The sequence below is a fragment of the Sinocyclocheilus rhinocerous genome, unplaced genomic scaffold (genome assembly GCF_001515625.1).
Source record: "Sinocyclocheilus rhinocerous isolate Xijiao unplaced genomic scaffold, SAMN03320098_v1.1 scaffold1967, whole genome shotgun sequence".
NCBI lineage: Eukaryota > Metazoa > Chordata > Actinopteri > Cypriniformes > Cyprinidae > Sinocyclocheilus > Sinocyclocheilus rhinocerous.
In genome coordinates, this window is record NW_015626474.1 from 114,610 (window position 1) to 138,165 (window position 23,556).

Here is a 23,556-nt window from a genome sequence, read left to right on the forward strand (position 1 = left end):
TTGCATAGACATCTTTTTTCTTTTTTTTTTTTTGTGGTAGACTGAATGAAATATTTTCCTACTCGCACTAATCTAGACATGACTCACTTCAGTGTTTCTTCACTCTCACTTTTTTCATTTTTAAAAAAATGCATAGCAGATGTCTCCGGTGTTATGTTGTTACATTAGTGGTCAAATAAACCAGTTGAACGGTTAGCAGGGATGTGATTCTTCCGGATTAAACCGGAATTCCGTATTTTTTAGCCTAAAATCATGACCCACGTGAATCATGCAATTTACTCTTTAATATTATCAATATTAAAAACAGCTTTTGGTGCTTAACATTTTTTGTGGAAACAATGCTACCACTCAAACATTTGTGATTTAAAAAAGAAAGAGAAATTAATAATTTCATTCTTCTTACATTAAAGTGATGAAAAGTGAGTGAAGACATTTAAAATGTTTCAAAAGATTTGTATTGAATTTTTAGGGATGACTTCATCACGCACACCATTTTATCGGTAAAAGGCCAATTGGATGGAAACAGGCTGGAGAAAAGCAAAAATTTCGCAAAGTTTTTTTTTTTTTACGCATATTCTCTTTGTCGATAACAAAACTGGATGGAAACTTGGCTATTGAATTAAATAAGCACTTAAAAATATAATTGCAAGTGGAAAAACATAGTTTTTGTATTTGAACTGCTGTAACAGTATTATCCTAATTGTTCATTCTGCCTTGGAGTGAGCATATTACACAAGAGAGTGAATGTGTTATGCAACGTCAGGTTGTTCTCTAGTTTGACTCACCTGGGATAATGATATCTGCTGACAGGCTTCAACTTCCTTCCTTTTTGTGCCATGCTCCCAGACTGCTCTTCATATCCTGGCTACCCTCGCAACTGATACTAAATTGTCCATTTGTGATCTCATTAACCCTAGATTAGATATGGCTTGTGGCGTCCTTAGTTGCCTTTTTCACTACTGAGAGAAAAGACCACATGGAACATTCTCACTCGGATCAGAACCAACAAGTTGTTATCTCATAACATTGAAATGTATTTTAATATGAACATTTATTTGAAATATTTTTTGTAAAACACAAGATTGTTTAAACAGCTCAGTTACAAATGCTCAGTTTTTAGAGCTGTAATTTGAACAGTTTACATTGATGGTATTGTTAAACTGGTGTTTTTGCGTTACAGAGAATAAATAAGGTAAATAAAAATGATCAGAGAATATATAGGTGTATACGGATTAATTTTGCAATAATAAAACTGTTACAAAAGTTGTTTTGGGTAGTTCTACATGCAACGCTGAGCTGGTGCGAAATGGTGTCACGTTATCTCCAGATCCACCAGTTTGATTAACACTCAGCCACTGAAAATGTGATAAACTTGTTCTGATAAGATATGCACGGCATGGCCCTTAGCCAAAAGATTCCATTCATAAACCTCCAATACCTAAGGTACACAGTACCCTCATTTACAGCAGCTCTAACGGCTTGAACGAGTAGTCTTCTCTTTGCAGCAATGGTTGTTCTGTTCTATATTAAAGGGGTCATATGATGCTGCTAAAAAGAACATTATTTTGTGTATTTGGTGTAATGAAATGTGTTTATGCGGTTTAAAGTAAAAAAAACACATTATTTTCCACATACTGTACATTATTGTTTCTCACCCCTTTAAGAGTTTTGTTTCAGCATTTATTTGGAATTGCTATCCTCTTGTTGATTTAGTAACATTTCTGTCATGATTTACTCGCGCTCATGTCAAGTCGTTTGCATTACTAGTTTAGCTGCTAGATGTAATATCTGCTTTGTCCAAAAGAGTCATTGTTATTGAGCTTTATCACTCTCTCTTTTGCAGATCTTCCTGCTTGCATGTCCCCCCTGTAAAACCGCCATGGTTATTTTTAGGTAAGTACTCAGTAACCGGTTGCACTGCAGAGAACTGTGAGCTTTTTTGATAGTCTTTGTCTTCTCGTGCAATTTAAGGCTCCGTCCACACGAAGATGCGTTTAGCTGTATACACATACATTTTGTATCATATAGGCGTTTCGTCCACACGGATCCGGCGTTTTGGTAGAGTGAAACCGATATTTTTTTAAACCGGGTCCCAGAGTGGATAAATCTGAAAACGCCGCCCTTGCGTTTTCGTGTGGACAGCGAATCCGTATATTTTCTGAAACGATGACATCATCAGCCCACGCCTCGCCCCTAGTCAGACACCGCTACGTCACGTAACAGCAACAAAAACATATTTGAAAGTGAAAGTAAAATGCGCACGCCACTTTTACAAGCTATTTAAAAGTGAAGGAAAGCGAGGAAAAGAGGGAACGCCCCCGCGGTGATACCGGTATTACCGGTGTTGTCACGCGTCAATTAACCGGTGGGAAAATTTCCTCACCGTCACAACCCTAATGTATACTACATCGTTTTTGTCGTTATACTACATCGTCGGTTTTGTGGTTTCGTGTGGACGTAGCCTAAGTCTAGTGACAGTAACTACTGTAGTGTTTGGCCTCTCCAGCATATGAGGAATGAAAACCTATGCGTATCACCAGACTCTTCCTAAAATAGCCTTTCAACCTTTCAACACCTTTTTCTGTGAATGCTTGGGATACAGTGTTGGGGGTAACGCATTACAAGTAATACTTAATTTGGCTTTTAATTTTGAGAATTGGCTGACTGTATGACTGAGGGTTCATTCACAACCTCAAAAGTGTAATGATTTTAGACTTTATAAATAATAATATTAATAATAACAACTTAGTGTGTCAGAGTGTGTCAGATAATGCCTTTTTATATTACGGGCCACCAGCCAAGAATTTCACCTTGACAAAGGAACATTGGAAGATTGGCATTGGAAGATTGTTGAATAAATAAGTAATAAGTTAAACCTTATTCTGGATTCATGTTTTATTTGAAGGCAAAAGGCATCTGTTTGTTGTCCTCAAAAGCCTGATCACATTAAAATGAAACATAATGACACATAATAACAAGATACATGAATCATTTTTGTTGACATAACTATTTGGGCAGTAGATCTGAGTGTAAGATCTAAGTGTTGCTTGTCATTGGAATTTTAACACAATCCTATCTAATTAGGACATGATGTAAAGCTATTTTAAAGCAATCAGTATTCTGTAAAGCGATACGTAAATAAAAGTGACTTGACTTGATAATTAATATTATACCACGTTTAATAAGTGATGAACAATTGCTATGATATATACTCAACTAATGTCACATCATAAACATACGCTCATTTGTAAAGCCTTTGCAATTTTAACAGAGCGGTGTTAATGTCCCTGTTTTGACTTTTCATTATAATGACATGGTGATGCTAAATTCCTCACAGGAGCTTTAAATGTCTTGAATGTGAGACATGCTGAATTGGTAATGTCACCAGATGGCAATAAATTATAAGCAACCCCAGTGATTACCTGAATTTTAGATTCATCACATTATAAATTGATTTCTTTCCAAATGAATCACATGAGCTTGAATCCTTGCTTTTCTACATTTTGATGTGAAAAACTGCTAGCAAAACTTTGCAATTGGAGTCGTTTGCTTCGTTAGTAACTGCTTTGAATAAACATTTCAAAATAGACTGTGACGCTCAAGTCTTAGATGAGCGTTATACAGCTGACCATTAATTCACCAAAACACCGTCATTACATCACAGATTAAAGGATTAGTTCACTTCCAGAATAAAAATTTCTTGATCATTTACTCTCCCCCATGTCATCCAAGATGTTCATGTCTTTCTGTCTTCAGTCACAAAGAAATGAAGGTTTTTGAGGAAAACATTCCAGGATTTGTCTCCATATAATGGACTTCAATGGGGACCAACGGGCTGAAGGTCCAAATCACCGATTACCTGAATTTTAGATTCATCACATTATAAATTGATTTCTTTCCAAATGAATCACATGAGCTTGAATCCTTGATTTTCTACATTTTGATGTGAAAAACGGCTAGCAAAACTTTGCAATTGGAGTCGTTTGCTTCGTTAGTAACTGCTTTGAATAAACATTTCAAAATAGACTGTGACGCTCAAGTCTTAGGTGAGCGTTATACAGCTGACCATTAATTCACCAAAACACCGTCATTACATCACAGATTAAAGGATTAGTTCACTTCCAGAATAAAAATTTCTTGATCATTTACTCTCCCCCATGTCATCCAAGATGTTCATGTCTTTCTGTCTTCAGTCACAAAGAAATGAAGGTTTTTGAGGAAAACATTCCAGGATTTGTCTCCATATAATGGACTTCAATGGGGACCAACGGGCTGAAGGTCCAAATCACTGTTTCAGTGCAGCTTCAAAGGGCTCGACACACGATACCAGCCGAGGAATCAGGGGCGTGTCTAGAGCATTTTAAATGGGGGGGGCCAGTCGGGGGCACTGGCTCAAAAGAGGTGTTTGCGGAATGATGTATGTTATAATACATCGTGTACACTCACTAAACAAAGAGTGACAGACACAGAGACAGTGTTCATAAAAGAACAATATTTAAAAGCACACGTCCAGTTTTGTGTGAGTGAAGGAAATCCGCTTGGGAGTGGAGAGATTCGTCCTCGCGCACATGGATCGCGTAACATTATGCGCTCTCGACATTGTCATTAAGATCACACTATAGAAACCGCCTAAAATTAAGTATAAAGAAGAGAAGAAAGCGGCCCTAGGCAGCTGCCTACACATGCCAGGATCCGCCACTGCCAGATGCAGTTAGAAATTTACTAAAAACAAGCCTATCGCAAGACATCTGGTGGGGGGGCACCTGGGTTGGCCAGCCAAACTTCAGAGAGGGCCGGTGCCACCCCTGGCCACCACGTAGACACGCCCCTGCGAGGAATAAGAGTCTTATCTAGCAAAACCATCTGTCATTTTCTAAAAAAAACAAAAAAAAACTATATATGCTTTTTAACCACAAATGCACATTTTGCACTAGCTCTGCGATGCTCGTCCACAAATTCACTCATTACGTAGTCACGTTGGAAAGGTCATGTGCAGTCAGCTCTTCGTCTGTGTACTCCGGTTCAGAAAGGAAGGGTAGGGTGAAAAACTCCCATCTCATTTTCTCCTCCAACTTCACAATCATCCGATTGTGTTTGACCTTTTTTGTAAAGGGCGTTTGACTTTCTTTGCATGTTTGCTCTGTAAACACTGGGTCGGTGCTTCCGCCTACATCACGCGTGACCTTTCCAACGTGATTACGTAACGCATGAAGTCCAGCTACTGCAAGACGAGCATCTGTGGTTAAAAAGTATATACATTTACCTTTTTTTAAGAAAATGACTGATCGTTTCACTAGATAAGACCCTCATTCCTCGGCTGGGATCGTGTAGAGCTCTTTGAAGCTGCACTGAAACTGTGATTTGGACCTTCAGCCCGTTGGTCCCCGTTGAGGTCCATTATATGGAGAAAAATCTGGAATGTTTTCCTCAAAAACCTTCATTTCTTTGTGACTGAAGACAGATAGACATGAACATTTTGGATGACATGGGGGTGAGTAAATGATCAGGACATTTTTATTCTGGAAGTGAACTAATCCTATAACGTGTGTATTAGCATGTAAACTAGTGGCCATGACATCAGATGCCCGTTTCCTAGTGCTAATGAGGTTAGCTTTGAGCACAGTAATGGCCTGTTTCAGACTAGCATATTAGAACTAACTCGAATTCAACACCAGACATGCTGTTCATGTTCCTAATGTGTTTCAGAAAAGAGTTTGAACCAAAATCCAACTGGAAATGTAAAAATGGTGGAAACATAACTGAAAATAATATTATTGCTTTAAAATGTAGCAATATTACTAAACTCTGATTGGATGTTCAGTTCAGCAAATGAGTCGGTGCGTGAGAATTAAAGCAAAAGTAATGAAAACGAGCACGTAAATCAAGACGGCACAGACAGAAGGCTGTTCTAATGTTACGTAATCTTACCCGAGCATTTCAATACGCCAATTTTTTCATAACAACATGAGCCGCTTAACATGAAGAAAGTTATCAACATAACTGATATTCAAAGTTGTAAACTTACTTGGTGTGCGCTGCAGAGTTTAGCTTTAACCCTAATTAAACACACCTGACCCAGCTAATCAAGTCATTCAGGCTTATTTGAATACTACGTGGTATGTGTGTTGGAGCAGTGTTGGAACAAAACTCTGCAGGGCTCCGGTCCTCCAGGAATTTGACACCCCTGCCTTAAGGGAAACATACAGTGCATTGTATTTTGTAAGCATTCAGTGGGCAGTCCTTAAAGGTGAGCCTCATATACACAGACTCAGAGGTGACAACTTAACCACATCATTTGTATTCCCACAGCCCCCTGAGAGTTCTAATAACTCTCATATAATGCAAATTTAAACCAATAGTCCATTCGCCTATGTTGTTGTTGTTTTTGTAACATAACCATCTTCCAGTTTTGTAACTGTAAATAGTTACACATCTAACTTTTTCTGTCACAGAGTTTGTTAAAAGATGGATAGTTCTTTAAAAGATTTTTATTTCTTTTTTTACAAATTTACTACATGTTTATTTATGATGACACAGAAAACCATGTAGCTTAAAAGTGGAAGCACTAAATGTGCATGAAGCCAAAATACAATCCCTCTTGTGGGCAGGGCTAGCAGTGGTCAGTTCTCATTGGCTACTGAGTTTTGATTGACAGTGAAGAAATGAAGACATCAGTGTTGTGTTTATAAGTGTGACAGTGAAAATCTGCAGGCGGTTTAAATTTACAGTAAAACCACATCGTTATAACACATCATATGTTGTAATTTAAACTGGGAAAATTTGGAGATATTCCAGATTTTGGAATTTACAGGACTTAAAGGGAATTAATTGGAAATTTGGGGTAACTTTATCATATACAAACATAAATATAAAAAGCCCCATTAAAATGTCAGTTGGTACACGTAGCATTGTTATGTAGAATAAGTGGCATTGTTGCATTGTTATGTAAAAAAACAATAATGCAATGCCATGCACAGATATATAAATCGTTAGCTGAACTGTTGAAATATTCTGGAATGGTAAAAATAGTTTACAGTTGATGCTGGACAAATTAATAGAAATAGGCTATTAATTATAGACTAATCTGCAACTTTTGCAACCCTATTTACAAAACATATAGCCATCTATATTGCTGGTGCATTGTAGTTTTGTCTAATGCTATGAGACGGTGAAGACTGATACTTAAAACAGCCTCCATTCCTGTACTTACTGTACGGTGATACCTGTCATGCTCAGTACAAAGAACAACGAACCTATGCTGCATATGAACAAAGTTTATTTGATAACAACAGTTCCTGTAGAAATAGTCCAACAAACAGAACAGCCTTAAATAATGTGTTGTCTAATGAAGAGTTGAGAGCTGGAGTTCTTTATCAATGCATCAAAATTACACAGGCAGCATGGACAGTGATTATGATATGATTAATAGTTTTTTGTTTTTTTTCTAGTTGCTTTTGACTTACAATAGCTTCAGGTTTTGAATGATATTTCTGATATCTTTCAGTTTGATGCCATTTCTTTGTCAGATTAATAGAATGTCACTGCTTTCCCTTGTTCAGTTGATATTTAGATCCTGTAGTGTTTTAGATGTACTGTTGCTGTGAGCTTTCTGTGTTTTCTGTTTTGAAGGCTTCAGGTCCATATGCTGAATGGAGCCCTTCTAGCGCTTCTCTTCCCAGTAGTCAACACTCGACTGGTGAGTATATTCCAACTAGGGCTGCACGATTAATCAAATGCGATTGTCATGCACATTTTGTTAGTAAAGCCGGTTCTGTAATCGGCAGTAAATCATCATCACGTGCTTTCAGATGGAGCAGCATTTACTACACAGAGCCGTTCAATGAAAGCAGTTGAATCCTCTGTTTATTCAGCTGCAGCGATAGGCATTTCCTGGGTTTCTTCTGCGAGGCGTATTTGGAGTTTCAGCTCGAGAATGCCCTCTGGCCTTCGGATGAAGATTTACTGCTGATCACAGAACCGTGCTTCACTGAAAGATACGCATGACAATCGCAGCTTCTGTCGAATTGCGATCTCGATTCCATTTCGATTTATCGTGCAGCCCTAATTCCAACCCCTAGTAAGTTAAGCGCTCTGTTCAAATCATGCTAACGCCAAATAAGGCTAGAAGATGTATGTGTTGTCTTCAAAACATACTTTTTTTCTCCCATCACAGCTTCCATTTGAGAAGGAGATCTATTATATTCAGCACTCCATGCTGTATCTTGTGCCAGTCTACCTCTTCAGAAAAGGAGGTGAGTTTCTGAAGTTTGGTCAAACAGTCGTAGTGCTGGAGCATGGATGGTATTTTAGCTTCCCTGTTGAAAAGTGAGCTATAGTACTGTTGAAATCAGTGCTGCATTATTTATAGAGCTCATCCAGCTATGCCAGTTGTGAAATGGCAGTTATGTTGACGTCAGAATGACACTTCACGTGCCCAGAGTAAAGTATATGCCAGTAGAGCAGTGACGCTCAAGAGAGAAATGAGCAGTGTTGGGTAAGTTACTGTTGTACAAATGACTAAGTACTACTTTAAAATTGCAATTTGATTACATTACTAATTACTGCATTTAAAAAGTAATCAGATTACTAATTACTTTACTCTCGACTTTATTTTATTTTTCAAGCTATCGAACCTAAAAAATACACTACAAAGTGAAACTCATAGTTCTTTCAGTTATTTAATATTTAACAGCAACTTGAACGATCACTTGCCTTTTTTCATGACAACATCAATTTTCGATCGTACAGATTACGGAGTAATACATCATTTGAAACTGTAAAAGGTCTACTTTTATTTGTGTGCGCTCGCAATATCAACAAAACACTGTGCTTGTGTAAAATAAAGAAACGCGCCACAAAAATGAACGAAAACTCAGTGAATACTTCACACACAGACATGAGAAACATATCTATAGAAAGCTTGAAGTCACGTTGAAAACAAATATTCTCTGATAAAGTAATCCGTATGAAACCAACGCCAGGTCCAGGCTTTCCCGTCTGAGCGCATTATCTGTAATGGGCATGCGCAAATCAATATTGCGTAATTTTTTGTCACATTGAACAACAATAATTACTGTATTTGCATTATTGCACGGGGTAGGATTTAGGGTTGGGGGTTCCGGCCGTAGCTGTATCCCTTCTAGCCACAACCAAACCCCCACATCACCTCCGTAAACAAAGCCGCAAGATTCCTCAAGTTCATCTAGTCTACGTTTAGTTTATGGAAGAAGACGCGCTGTGAGGAATCAACCTTGTGTTTACTTCAGAAGAAGAACACGATGCGACGCGCGGCTTGAGCAGCGGAGGAGATCATTCTGATGAGTCATTTATTCTTACTTATATTAGTGTTATTGTGACATAAACATGTACGCATTTCACTATTCTCAAGTACTTTTCCCAAACTATAATGCCAGACTATGACAATCAAACACTATTGCTAAATAATTCAGAACAGCATACTAGCATACTACTCTTTGTATTTCTGCCATAGAAATATGGAAGAAATAGTAAGAGTTGGTAGCTTATGACTGTTAGAAATGGAATGCTTGCTTACTACTTATTGAATACTGCATAGTATACACTGCATGCTCCCCACTGTATTTAAGTGAGAGTACCCATTATTCTACATTTCACTGCTTTGTCACATGACCTCATTGCATTGTGTTGGGTTTCAGCAAGTGGTAAAGTAAGTAGTGCATTATGCGGCACAAGTTCTAGAGTTCCGTTTTTCTAGAATTACAGTCACAGTTCATAGGAGTTAAATGTCATATGGAAGCCCATTAAAAAAAAAAAAAAAGGTAATTGCAACATTTTGTCTTGAAATACCGAGTTTACATCTCGCAGTTTACTTTTTTTTCCTCAGAATTGCGAAATATAAACTTGAAATTTTGACGTTTTTCTCAGAATTGTGAGATATAAACTCGCAATTGTAAGAAAATTGTCTTATTTTCCTCAGAATTGGACCATATGTTCATATCTCACAATTAGTCAGAATTGCAAGAAAAAATCTGAATTGCGAGAAAAAAAAAAGAATTGCAAGATAAAAGTCCAATTTTGAGTTTATATCTCGAATTATGAGACATAAACTTGTAATTGCAAACAAAAAGTCAGAATTGTGCGATAAAAAGTCGCAGTTACCTTGTTTTATTTTTTATTCAGTGGCAGGCTTCCATAGTTATATGTATATGCTGTTGAAATATTAATTTAACCATTGTTTAATCATTAGATATTAACAGCTTCAAAAAGCTAAGCGTAAATCTTTTCAGAATGAGCACTTTGACATTTGTAATACATATTTTAAGGTGTCTTGTCCATCTGATTTTCGCTACTGTAATGAATAACATAACTATTTAAAAATTTTTACATGCTTAGGACGTCTGTGTAGTAAGAATGTAGGAGACTTCGGATAAAAAAAAGAATACTGACTCGTTAGGTGAGGTTTTCTCATTAAAATTCTAATAATCCTAATTTCCTAATAATTCAATACAATGTATGGGAATACTAGGAAATTACAATATGGCTATAGAGATATCTAGAGAGACCTTTTTTATTATAGTATTGTTAAATGTTTGTACATTTATTACATGAACCGTGTTCTTGTTACTAAAATTGTATCTAATTTACCTTTTTTGTCTACTATTTCATATATCAGGCATGGCAGACCTTATTCTGAATAAGACAATATTATGATTAAGGTGTTTACATGAGTTGCTTTTAGAATATTCCTTTCATGTTCCCGTTTTACATGTTACAGTGCATAGATCGATTAATGGCACGTTCCCTCAGAATTTCACGTATCAACATAAAGTTCGTCTTCGGTACCAAATACAGTTTAGGGTGATTTATTTTTAATTTTACGAAAGCTTCAAGTGCAGTTAATTATATGTCATGCTATACTGCAAACAGACAACGACGGATAAAAATGTGCCTTCTTGCTTGAAGCCATGCTCTTTTGTTTGCCGTTAAACGGTTGAGCACTGCCATGTGTGTATCCTGTCGCAAAATGCTGGCAAAAAGTCCTACACGACGGTAATAATTTGATTAAGGTGTGTACATGTCTATACTGCACTTCAATAATGCGACTAAAACAGGAATACTCCAATGTCTTAATTTGATTTGGGTTTATTTTGAGTATGACTTTAGACGGATTAAGTTAATCAAAAATCTCTGTTTACATGGTAGTCTCAATCAGAGTATTGTCTTGTGTTAAAATCGGATTATTGTTGTCCATGGAAACATACTCAATGTCTTTGAACACTCCGGGTAAAAGAAGTTAAAAGGTTGGTTCACCCAAATCTGTCATCAATTACTCACCCTCATGTCGTTCCAAACCCGCAAGTCTTTCGTTCATCTTCAGACCACATGTCTTAATTCGATTTGTATTTACTCGGAGTATGACTTTAGCCGGATTAAGGTAATAAAAAATCTGTTTACATGGTAGATTCTTAATCAGAATATTGTCTTAATCGTGTTAATATCGGATTATTGTTGTCCATGTAAACGTACTCCGTGTCTATATTTCAAATATTGAAATATGTTTACGTAGCCTTATGTGATACCCTACAGTGTGTTCTTTTTAAATTGTATTTCTTGTTATTTTTTCCATGTTATTACATGACATGTTACATGGTGTTTTATTACGTTACATGACATGTTTAGGGCATGTTTGTTCCGTTTAATCTCCAGTTTTGGGCTGCAATATACACTGATCAACCACAACATTAAAACCACTGAAAAGTAAAGTGAATAACACTGATTGACTTTAACAAGGGCCAAATAGTGATTGACTGGGTCAGAGCATCTCCAAAACGGCAAGTCTTCTGGGGTGTCTGTTCAGATCACACAGAAGAGCTACTGTAGCTCAGATTGCTGAAAAACGTCATGCTGGCCATGATAGAAAGATGTCAGAACACACAGTGCATCAGAGTTTACGGAGTACGAGGCTGCATATCCACAGACCGTCAGGGTGCCCATGATGGCCCCTGTCCATCGCCGAAAACACCTATAATGGGCAAGTGAGCAACTGGACCATGAAGCAATGGAAGAAGCCTGGTCTGATGAATCACATTTTCTTAAATCGTGTGGATGGTCGGGTGTGTGCACGTCATTTACCTAGGAAAGAGATGGCAGCAGGGTGCACTATGAAGGCTGGCTGACTGAGGCAGGGATATACTCTGGGGAATGTTCTGCATAGAAGCCTTGGGCACCACCTACCTAAGAATTGTTGCTGACCACGTACACCCCTTCATGGAAATAGTGTTCCCTGATGGCATTGGCCTCTTTCAGCAGTATAATGCACCTGCCTCAATGCAAAAAAAGTTCAGGAATGGTTTGAGTTCATGGCGTTGCCTTGAGCATCTATGGGATGCGCTGGACCAACAGATCCATGGAGGCCCCACCTTGCAACTTGCAGGACTTAAAGGATCTGCTGCTAATGTATTGGTGCCAGAGACCACAGGACGCTTTCAGATGTCTTGTGGAGTTTGTCTTGATGCATCAGAGCTGTTTTGACAGCACGAGAGGGACCTTGTTTTATTAGGCAGGTGGAATTTATGTTGTAGCTTGTCAGTGTAGTGCTATCTAATCATTGCATGCACCCTAGGAGGATATGACTCTTTTAAGATGATCAAACCAATAATTTTGAAATGATCATCTATGGACTGGAAAAATATTACTTTATTTAAAAACATCAATTGGTTCCTGATTGTATCAGACACTAAAGTGCATGCATGCAGTTTGTAGAGTCTTTACTCTTAATGTTTTATTTGATGTCTAAATTTAATTCTTTGATGTGGCATGTTTGCATTCTATTCTTGCATATCTTGAATAAAACTGGTGGTCAGAATCCGAAGTATTGCACGTCCGCGTACACTAGTCTTGTGCACTCCCCTTGAAATAAAATATGCATTAGAATAACATGACACCATTTGAATTATCTGTCATCTGCCATTGGTGCAGGCCAGAGCTGAAGTTATTTCTCGCTACTATTTGACGTTTTTCAGACGTAGAAGTGTGATAAATGACTTATAGCATATTAACATATTTCGTAAAATGAAGCATGCAATTAAGCAAATTCTGCTGGAATCATCTGTGTTCATGTAGTTCTATGGGTCACACTTTAGTTTGGGGACCAATTCTCACTATCAACTATGACTTCTGCCTCTACAAACTCTTAATTTGCTGCTTATTGATAGTTAGTGAGATGGTTAAGTTTAGGTATAGTTATAGTTAAATATGGTCATGCAGAATAAGGCATTAATATGTTTATTAATATGTTATTAAAAATAAACAGCCAAATTGCTTGAAATATGCTAATAAGCAACTAGTTAATAATGAGAATTGGTCCCTAGAGTGTTACCATTCTATGTTTAACATATGCATGTTTTGCTTTAGTTATTGTGGCCCTATGCTAACTCAGTCTTGTGTTTTTGCTTCCCACCAGTTGACAGAAGTGAATTTGAATAACATGCTGTGTCCTGCTGTCTCTGACCCCTTCTATGGACCATGGTACCGAGTGTGGGCAACGGGCCACCAGACTGCCCTGACATTACTGCACGGCAAGGCTCTGACCATCCTCTCGCAGCACACCGCTCCCACATGCCGGTATTTATTGGATATAGCACATCTACGCAACAAGAAGTTGGACTAGTGTTTTTATCAGCAGACTTACATGGACAAAACCTGAACTGGAACTTGTCCAGCTTCCTAGAAAAAAAGTGTAATACATTATATATATACTTTTTTTTCTTCTTTTTGTTGTTTGGTCCAAACCTGGTTTCTCAAAGCTGGATCATTAGATCGAAAGACTGTTTTAACACCATAGGAGCAGGACTCAAGCAACATAAACCTTGTCTTGTTCTTTTTAGTTTTAAAGTTTAGCAAAATGAAGATTCATTGAACTCAGAATTTTTAATAGATTTTCTCAAAATGACATTCTGTTAATATTGTAGACCTGTTGTGGAAAGCATAAATGTAGTGGTACTGTGTCTAGGAGATTTTCCAGAGTCTATTTCCAGCCCCCAAGCAGTCTCTTTCAAACTGGTATGTAAATAGTGACTACATTTTAAGCTGAAGCTATTAGCTGTGGTCACGTCCACTAAACATTTCTGTTGGCTTAAAGTGATTCCATTTGCTGTTTGATCAAGTTCACACACTCTACTGATCATATTATCCATGGGAAATGATAGTATTTTTTGTATGTTCACATGTATACACAAAAAAGTCCAATATGTAGTCAAATGAAGGAAAAATACGTTCCATCACCAACCACATTAGGGGCTCTTTTGTCTAGTCCCAAAACTGCTCTGATCAAGTGTTTTCCCAGCTGTTTGCATGCCAAGCCCAGAAACTAAGATTTGCTGAACAGTTTGTGGCTGTTGCAGTCATGCAAGAAATGCCAATTTGAGCGGTCTAGTGAATTATGGGATCACTCTCATTTCAATGTATGTAACTTGACTGAAAGGGAAACCTGTCTGTCTTGGTGTCATTTTTGTACATATGTTTTTATCGATATTAAAGGTCTTCTCCAACATGTCATTGATGAAGACTGTCTTGGTTTCACAAGGTGTCACAAAAAAAACTTGACTGAAAGGGAAACCTGTCTGTCTTGGTGTCATTTTTGTACATGTTTTTATCGATATTAAAGGTCTTCTCCAACATGTCATTGATGAAGACTGTCTTGGTTTCACAAGGTGTCACAAAAAAAAAATTGTCTGTGAAGCATAAAGACACCTAATGCCTTCTTTCAGAATTAATTTTTATTGGATAAATGATTTAAAAGGTAATAACAATAATGTTTTAAAACTACATTATCATTGCCACAGCCATAGCTCACATACCCACATATAACCCATCTATCCCCCCACCCCCAACACTTTTTTTTTGGTTTGTAATTTTTGTCTTTTTTTTTTGAGCCATACTACCATATTCATAATAAATGCCCATTTCAAGTCTCATCACACTAACAGCAATTCAGTGGGGTTAAATGATCTAGTTCTACAGGGGAGTTGTTTTTCTATATATATATATATAATTTTTTTTGTTTTTTTACCAAGTCGTTACTTTAACTATTTCAAGTTCTTAAAGGAAGAAAGAATCCAAAATCAAAATAGAAACAAAAAGTGGTGGGCATATGGGGCTACACCAGGCAACCCCGTTGCCTGCAATGACAACACTGCAAGCTGTCAGTCATTGAAGGGCATGTTCAAAACTCATCTTCTCAAAGTTCCAGAACATAGAAAACCACTAAAATAATTTAGAAACTAGGTCCAAAATATTATTTTGTTTTTTAAGAATTAACTCGATATACAAAAACAGTCATTGTGTGTACTTTTTTTTTTACACTTTTTTTTTTTTTTTTTACAAAAGTTTTCAAACAAATTTATTGTAGTTCTTACATTATTCTTTTTAATCATCATCATCATTATTATTAATTATACTCCTCCCCCCCCCATATTTATCAGTGCGATTGTATGCCAGTGCAGCTACTGGGTCCAGAGTAAAGAAAAGAGGCTTTTTATTTTTTATTTTTTTCTTTAAATGGCATTTAAAAATAAGGATTAACTCATCTTTCGTATAAAGTATAACTGCTGGTCTTAGGAGAAAAAAACAAAAAAACATTAAGAAACCCATAAATCTAAGAGGCACGCTATGGGGTTTTCTTTCTTTACAAAAATATATAACAACAACAATGATGAAAACAAAAAACGTGCAACCTAGTATTACGGTCATTGACACCGTGCAAGGTCTCAAAGACAGCTACAATGAAAATTCATTGAACTTAGGTAGCTAAAATCCTAAAACAACATTAGAAATTGTACAAAAAAAAAAAAGATACACAGAAACATAAGACATTTCTCTTGCAGGGAAGGTTTTTGGAAGGACAGGAAGGCAGGTCTGTAGAGCAGCATTTGGACATGGCTGGAGGCATCTTTGGTTCGGTTGAACACACAAAGGTAACATGAGCCAAACGACTTTCAAAGGACTATGGGTTCAACAGCGAGCGTGAAGCTCGTCTGCAGGTGTTACAACCCAACACGTATGCCTAAAATGAGCATTTGCTATACACACCAAACACTAATCCCAGTTGTGTTGTTAAAAATGACAGAAACCCCAAAGACAGCGTAGCGAGACAATGCTTTTTGACCCAATCTTTGAGCAATGTAACTGTAGGACAGGTACTGAGAGTTTCTACAGTGTTTAAATGTGCCTGGGATTGCTAATGTCCTCAAAGTGCATGTTCAAACTACTCTAGGAATCATGAAAATACTTTGTTCCATTTGCAGTCATTTCACAACTGATTTTTCTTAACTTAAAATGTATCGACATATCTGACAGAACCAAAAACGAAAGAACCAACGTGTCTTTCATCGCATAGTGTGGCTTGCAACCGAACGAACCGATGATATTTGAACAAATGTTGTTAGCAAAGTAAACTCGGCACATTGAACCTCATTATCGCTGTAGTTTTGGCCATATGGAGGCGACAGCGTTCAGCTAGTTAAGCCAGCCGTCTTTCAAAACGGCGATGTACATGAACGCGAACATCCACAGCGCTTACAAAGCGAGAGACTCCAGGGTAATTGTATGTTGCGTAAATGTGCACATCTATAACAGATGAGATGTTAAGTATATGCCCGAATCCCCCAGGCCATGAGGGAAAGATGGGGTTAGACTCGTCACTACTTGTCCTTTCAAACCTGCAGGAGATTGTGTTACACTGGTAGGAAAAAAAAAAACACCTGTAAAACAGATCTGCATATATTGAGGATAATAATAAAGTCTGATATGATCAATGAGTCCGCATGACCAGTCACATTTGCTGCGACCACCCCCGACATGAGGTCCGATAGCACCATTTTATATAGTCTTTTTTTTCTCTCGTATCTATATAGCAGTGAAACAAGCATGCCATGTTTAACAGGTGGCCTCCTATTCATGCAACAAATGTATTGCAAAGGTCAATACATCAGATTTCAAATGCAAAGACTTAGTTGATTTTGCAGCAAAAAAAAAAAGTTCAGTTTGTGCTGTTTTAATGGACCAACAAACGAGGCCCTGATCGTCCAACTAGAAACACAATAACCGGGTTAAAAAAAAATCTGATATTTAAAGGGTTGTTAAATAGTCTTTTTTTTTTCTCGTATCTATATAGCAGTGAAACAAGCATGCCATGTTTAACAGGTGGCCTCCTATTCATGCAACAAATGTATTGCAAAGGTCAATACATCAGATTTCAAATGCAAAGACTTGGTTGATTTTGCAGCAAAAAAAAAAGTTTAGTTTGTGCTGTTTTAATGGACCAACAAACGAGGCCCTGATCGTCCAACTAGAAACACAATAACCGGGTTAAAAAAAAATCTGATATTTAAAGGGTTGTTAAGGACCACAAATGTGTCACACTTCATAACTGACCTACATCCTGGTAGGTAGGGTTTAGATTCATCTAAACGGCTGGGCAGTAATAAACACTTGACTCTTAAGGCCCGTTCACACCAAGCACGATAACTATAAAGATAACGATAAAGATATAGTTCTAAAAATCGTTCTCAATATTAAAGGATAGCATAGTTCACACCAAAACTATTACTATAACGATACAGAGGAACGATATCGTTGTGATCACTTTCAAAACGATTTTTTTCCAGCTGATGAACGATAAAACACTGACAGCCAATCAGAATCCCTCCTGCTGTAACGAGCTCAAGAATTTAAAGCGGCAGGTGCATGTGCGCTTAGAATAAACAGACGATATCGTTCGCTGGTGTGGACGCTATATAGTTATCGTTCTTGGTGTGAACGGGGCTTTAAACAGGCATCTTTGCCCAAAAACTCCATGCAAAAGTTGCTGTTCATGTTGTGAAATAATCTCAAGGTAGTTGAGCACTCAGGGCAACATTTGCTGGTCCACATCATAACCATTTTTAAGGCAAAACAACTGAAATCAGGTTTTTTTTTTTCTTTAGGTTTTAGTGAGCTGGCTAAAGACTGTGGATGGAACCCCAAAAGCCCTTAACATTTTGCATATGAAAACAAAACACAGAAATCGTTCCCGATTTCCACAAGAACCTCTCCCATTATTTTCCTTTCAGAAGTGGTCGAAAAGAGAGTCCACTGCTTCTACAGACAATAAAAACATGTGATATTCAGTCTACCTCCTTGGTCTTTGGAAGAAAAAAAAAAGCTGTATCAAAATAACACTGCCGCCTTTCAGAGCAAGAGTTGAAAATGGGTCTAATAGAGAATAAATCGTCAGTGAGAAAACTATGAAAACACTTACAACCGTAGTTTAAAAAAACTCCCTGGTGTGACATGACAACATTAATCAAACAAGCTTCACCGCGAGATGTTGAGGGGTTCAGAAGCCGCCACAACAGCTGTGCCTGTTTGACTTGAAGATCCGTAAGTTATCTTCTCAATTACAGCAACTGTAAAGTCTGCGCGTTCGTATGGAGGTGTGAACATTGTTGCCATGCGAGACAGAAACGGACATATTCATCCATAATACCTGATCATTAAAAACTAAACCGAGAGCTTTCTGAAGCATCCTCCTGAGAGTGAAGATTCCCGTGCCAGGTAAACAGACCAGGAGAGAAAGGAATTAAAAACAGCCATTTAGAGCAACCACTCTGCTACAGCATGCATTAAAAAAAAAAAAAAAAACAAGTATGGCTTTTTTTTTTTTATCTTGTCCCTGTCATTTGACCTTGGTCTCTCACAAATGTTTTCCTCTCTGTGTGACAAAATAGGAGCGATACAAAACTCAGACTGACTTGAATCTGATATCTCTCTGACTATCCATTTACACCCTTACTCTGAGTACAGACCTATACTTTCAATCTCACAAACAACACTAAGAAACACTAATACAACACATCACCACGAGAAACAAAATAACAGACATGTGGATTAATATGCTTTTACATTTTTCCTAGCAACACCAGACAAAAAAGGGCTGACTATTTATCTAAGTTAGTTCAGTTCAAATCAACTCCAGTAATGCTAAGAGCAACAGGCTTTTACATTATGGGGAAAATATTCTGGTGTACCCAAAAGAGAGTTTTGAGGGGGGAAAAAAACAACACTTGACTAGTTCTTCACTGCCTATCCCAACAATGCTCAAGATAAAACAAGAAAGGAAAACAAAATCACCACTCACGAGGAACTACACAGAGAGGAACGAGAATCCCTTAAACCCTGTGGCTGCCTATATGATAAAAGACAAACTAATAAGAAACAATAAAACGGGGGGAAAAAATTGGGCAAGTCACTAAAGCTGAGCGAGCGTACATAAAATCTGAGCAAAAGCATAACTACTCCAACATTTAATATGACTTATTTCCATCCACAGACTGAGAAACCTGATTTTAGGAAATTTGTTGAAAAACAAAAAAACTTAGTATTTGTTTATTTGCTTAAAAAAGGGAAGGGGTTGATATATATTATATATATATATATATATGCTGCAAAAACAAAATTAATACAAAGAAATGAATTGTATTTTTTCGCTTTATAATCAACCTAATGCTTATTTGCCACCCGCTGCCATGCCTCCAACTGACTGTCGACATGGCAACGGAAACTATCATCATAAAATGGTACAGTAGTACAGATAGCTAGACCACGAGGGGGCGGGCTCTCCCGGGAAGATGTCCGCCGAGAGGTCCAGTGACTGGTCATGCGGCTCGCTGTCAGGAATAATGGTTGTACGGAGGGAGAGGGTGCCCGATGCCATTCTGGTAGTGATGATGCTGGCGGTGGGCGATGTATTCTGCGTAGCTCATGGTCATCTTTTCACTACGGTACCTAAAACAATGGTGAAAAAAGGGGTAAGCACCAGAACAGTGAAAGACGCTTGAAATAATGTGCACAACAGATCGGTGAATAACTAAAACTGTACAAATTCAAACATATCATCTCAGAAGACTTGTAATATAGCGTATGAGTTAGAAGAACTACTGGCGCGTTGTCATTTTTGGAGCACAACAGCATCGACCACTATAAAGTTCTGTTGAAGGGAAAATATCTATTCATATCGTGCTACATTTTCCATTTTGTGTTTTATAGAATAAGTCAAAGAAACTAAGAATTTGTATTGATTTATTTAGGGTCAAACTTTAGTTTGGGGACCAATTCTCACTATTAACTAACTATTAACTCTGATGTTTGTGCCTTGTGCCATTGGACACCATTACTAAAAGATTAATCTACTAATAAATAAAAAAAAAATTGTTCAGAAAAGGAAATTCTCTCACCTGGTCAGTTTAATAGTCTTCCTGAAGTCATTTGTGATAGGAGCTTTGTAACCTCCCTTTCGAAGTAAGGAATCTATGGTCTGAATGTGGTCCCATCCTATCAAGACAAAACAAATTCAATCACGTTCTTTCATACTGATTATTACTTTATGGTCTGCATCTTATTTCTGCTGTTACAATGTAATTCAAGACATCACAAACAGAAATCAGGCAAGTGTATTTTATACTCACCTTGTTCCTTCGCAACCTCTGGCAGGTAGGTGGCGGTGCGCTTTGATCCTTTTTCATTAAAAAATTCTATCCTAATTCCGTGAACACCCACCTAGGAAATAAAGACATCTTGAAAAACCATATATATTTTTTCCATACTTGACCTGTGTGTAATTGACTAATTCTGTTACTTTGGTGCTGAAAATGACATCAAAATTGTAAGAATAGGTTGTTGAAAGAGGAAAAATTTCATCTGTGCATCTGCAATCAGTTCCGCTCCCGCTCTCTTTAAAAGGGACAGGAAGAGACAGACATACTGACAAATGAAATATGAAACCAAATAAACAATTATACATCATAGATGCCTGCAGTCCAAATTCAAAATATTGGAGAGAGTCGTTTCTCCCGCCCCCTCCTCCTCAGAGTAGACACTCACATGGGTTGCCAGATTGAGGACTCGCAACAGGAACCACCGCATGTATAGCTTTACACTATAAGTTGATTTATCCATGTTTTAATACGCCTCTGGTCACAGAGCTTTTTAGTTGGATGCCGTGGCTTTTTAGGTTGGGTAGAATCTGGGATCTCTGACCCAGTTCGTTTTGTTGGCTTCCATGGCTGCAAAAAGCTGTTTTTACGCCAACTGGCAACCTGTGGTGTCAGAATACTATTGGGTGCATTGGCAGTGGGCGGAGTCACACAGATCAAAACAAAAACATTGCATGTTCTTCAAGTGGGTTTGTCAAATGCCATTAAAAGGAAAAGAAGCTGCTCAAATGGGCGTGATGCTGAAGAACTAATGAGGTCTGTTCTAGTACATTTACAATATTTGATACGCTATTTTGCTACAAATTCCTTGGAAGTCATTTATTTACTGTTTATTTTTATATGGCATCAGACTATAGACGTTGTCATAACACGTTGCTATGGGCTGTGTCTTGCTTCAGACTGGCATTCTGACATGGCAAGCTTCATGCTTTCTACTTCTAACCTTATCTCTACTTTTTTTCTTTTTGTTGCAATTATTCTGCCTACTGTACATACAAAATACAAGAAGTTTATATCGGTAGTCCCATATTCATAGTTGTGATGACAGTCTGTTTACAGTGTCTACCATTGTAACAAATGTTTACATCTACCAATGTCTTCATTCAGTATATATATATATATATATATATATATATATACACCCACATTATTATACACACGTGTGTGTGTGTGTGTGTATATATATATATATATATATTAGTGCTGGGCAACGATTACCATTTTTAATCACGATTAATCACACAATTGTCTGCAATTAATCGCAATTAATTGCATTGATATGCACAAAATTCAATAATGAATTCAAAAGTAGTGTATTGTGCACTTTTTTTCCATTTAAAAGTACTGCTATATGAACAAAGGCGCAATAACATTTGGTTTGCAAACACTTTAAACAAATAAGTTGCTTTTTTTAAAGCAGTATTCCTTTTACATAGTAGCAGTTAAAATATTTATTGTAAATCTCAACTTATAACATTAAAGTAATCAAATTAAATGTAAAACCATAGCTATTTGCAACTGCCAGGGCATTATCGTTTTTATTGAAAATACTTTAGTTTGTTATAGAAAAAAAAAAGTTATGCTCAGAGTCCAGAGCCTCGATCATAACATTATAACAGGCTCCTTCCGAGTAGTGACCTGCACTATCGCGGGACCTAACGTAGCAGAGTGCGGCGCGGGACAACACCTGATGGGAGAGTGCGGGTGCGGGCGGGTAGAGACTCGTGTGTGCGGGATGCAGGAGAATAAGGGTGTACTCACACTAGGCAATCTTAACCGTGCCCGAGCACGTTTGACCCCCAAATCCCGGTTCGTTTGACTAGTGAGTCTTTAAGTAGTGAGTACCGCGGTTTGGTTGGAAGAGGTGGGCCAGAGCGCGGTTCAGTTGAACTTGGGCGTAGTGCGCATGTAGTGTCGGAGCGCTGAACTTCTGATACGTGCTGCATGATTGCGTGAACATTTCTGAGGGGCAAAAGCGATAGATCTGTAAAGCAATATATTGTGAGAGGACCGTGTGTTACCGCGTCCCAAACGACTCAAAATAATAAACCACAAAGTTAACAAAACGATGCACTCCACTGTGCTGAGCTAGAGCGCTTCTCTGCTGTCTTCATGTGCTATCGGAAACTTACTATTTCCCACTTATGAAGTTGTGAGTGCTTCATGTGAGCGCTGCTGCAGTCTTGGGTCCACCATCAGACTGTTCAAATCCCTAACCCTAGGTACGAGCAATGGTGATGCTTGCAATGACAAACACTACTAGTGAATGATTCCTAAAGCAAAGATACACTTCCGGTTCACTACTTTGCCTCTGGGTTTGTGTATACACAGTCTAGCTCTGAATTCGGTCACTGTTGACAAAAGGCATGAATGCTCATGGAATGGCAGCAGAACTACAAAAGATGGTTGTGTGAACAGACAGAAAAAGAATGCAGAATAGATGTGGCAAGAGGATTGACGACTGATCATGTGAGCGCTGCTGCAGTCTTGGGTCCACCCCATATGCTCTCATTGGTCAACGCGTGATGACACCCATCCCAAGCCAGTAGCCTACATCCCACCCCTTCTGTGACCCATGTTTTGTCTGTGTGTATTCAGAGCCAGTGAGCAACGGACTTTCATAAACGACTGATTTCTGCATGACGCACATCCTATCATACGGTTTTAAGAGGAAGACGAAGCAGAGAAGAAAAAAAAAAAGTGTAGATTACAGGTTGATTTAGTTTGTAAGTTTAAGGCCTGGTTTCACAGACAGGGCTTAGACTAAACCAGGATTAGGTCTTATAAAATATAAAATACCGTAATTTTACGAAGCTACGAGAATATTTTTGTGCGCAAAAGAAAAAAAAAACGGACTTTATTCAACAATTTGTCTCCTCCGCATCACCCTAGCGCCATTTTGGAGAGTATCCGCTGGACGTAAACAGCGTATGCTGTTCTGTGAATACTTTTTGTGTCACACACAAAAAGTATTCTTGTAGCTTCGCAAAATTACGGTTGAACCCCTGATGTCACATGGATTATTTTACCGATCTCCTTGCTACGT

The 23,556-nt window shown here is 37.8% G+C and overlaps 2 protein-coding genes across 4 annotated transcripts in view; one reads left to right on the top strand and one right to left on the bottom strand.

Moving 5' to 3' along the window:
• The window catches only part of LOC107715815 (transmembrane protein 164-like), a 19,385-nt gene extending 4,101 nt beyond the window's left edge, over nt 1–15,284 (top strand). The window contains exons 2-5 of the mRNA XM_016522027.1: nt 1,844–1,893; nt 7,630–7,696; nt 8,174–8,252; nt 13,442–15,284. Of these exons, the coding sequence (XP_016377513.1) occupies nt 1,844–1,893; nt 7,630–7,696; nt 8,174–8,252; nt 13,442–13,464 (219 nt within the window). The 3' untranslated portion in view covers nt 13,465–15,284. The remainder of the gene's footprint in view (nt 1–1,843; nt 1,894–7,629; nt 7,697–8,173; nt 8,253–13,441) is intronic.
• Nucleotides 15,285–15,402: 118 nt separating this feature from the next.
• Nucleotides 15,403–23,556, bottom strand: part of LOC107715796 (AMME syndrome candidate gene 1 protein-like) — a 30,232-nt gene continuing 22,078 nt past the window's right edge. The window contains exons 4-7 of one of the 3 annotated variants that reach the window (XM_016522000.1): nt 20,484–20,574; nt 20,253–20,349; nt 19,708–19,803; nt 15,403–16,717 (exon numbers count right to left, since the gene is read on the bottom strand). In XM_016522000.1, coding sequence (XP_016377486.1) covers nt 16,606–16,717; nt 19,708–19,803; nt 20,253–20,349; nt 20,484–20,574 — 396 coding nt within the window. In that variant the 3' untranslated portion in view covers nt 15,403–16,605. Of the gene's footprint in view, nt 16,718–19,488; nt 19,804–20,252; nt 20,350–20,483; nt 20,575–20,653; nt 20,749–23,556 lie in introns of those variants that run through there. The other 2 variants (XM_016522007.1, XM_016522016.1) reach the window with 2 other exon arrangements.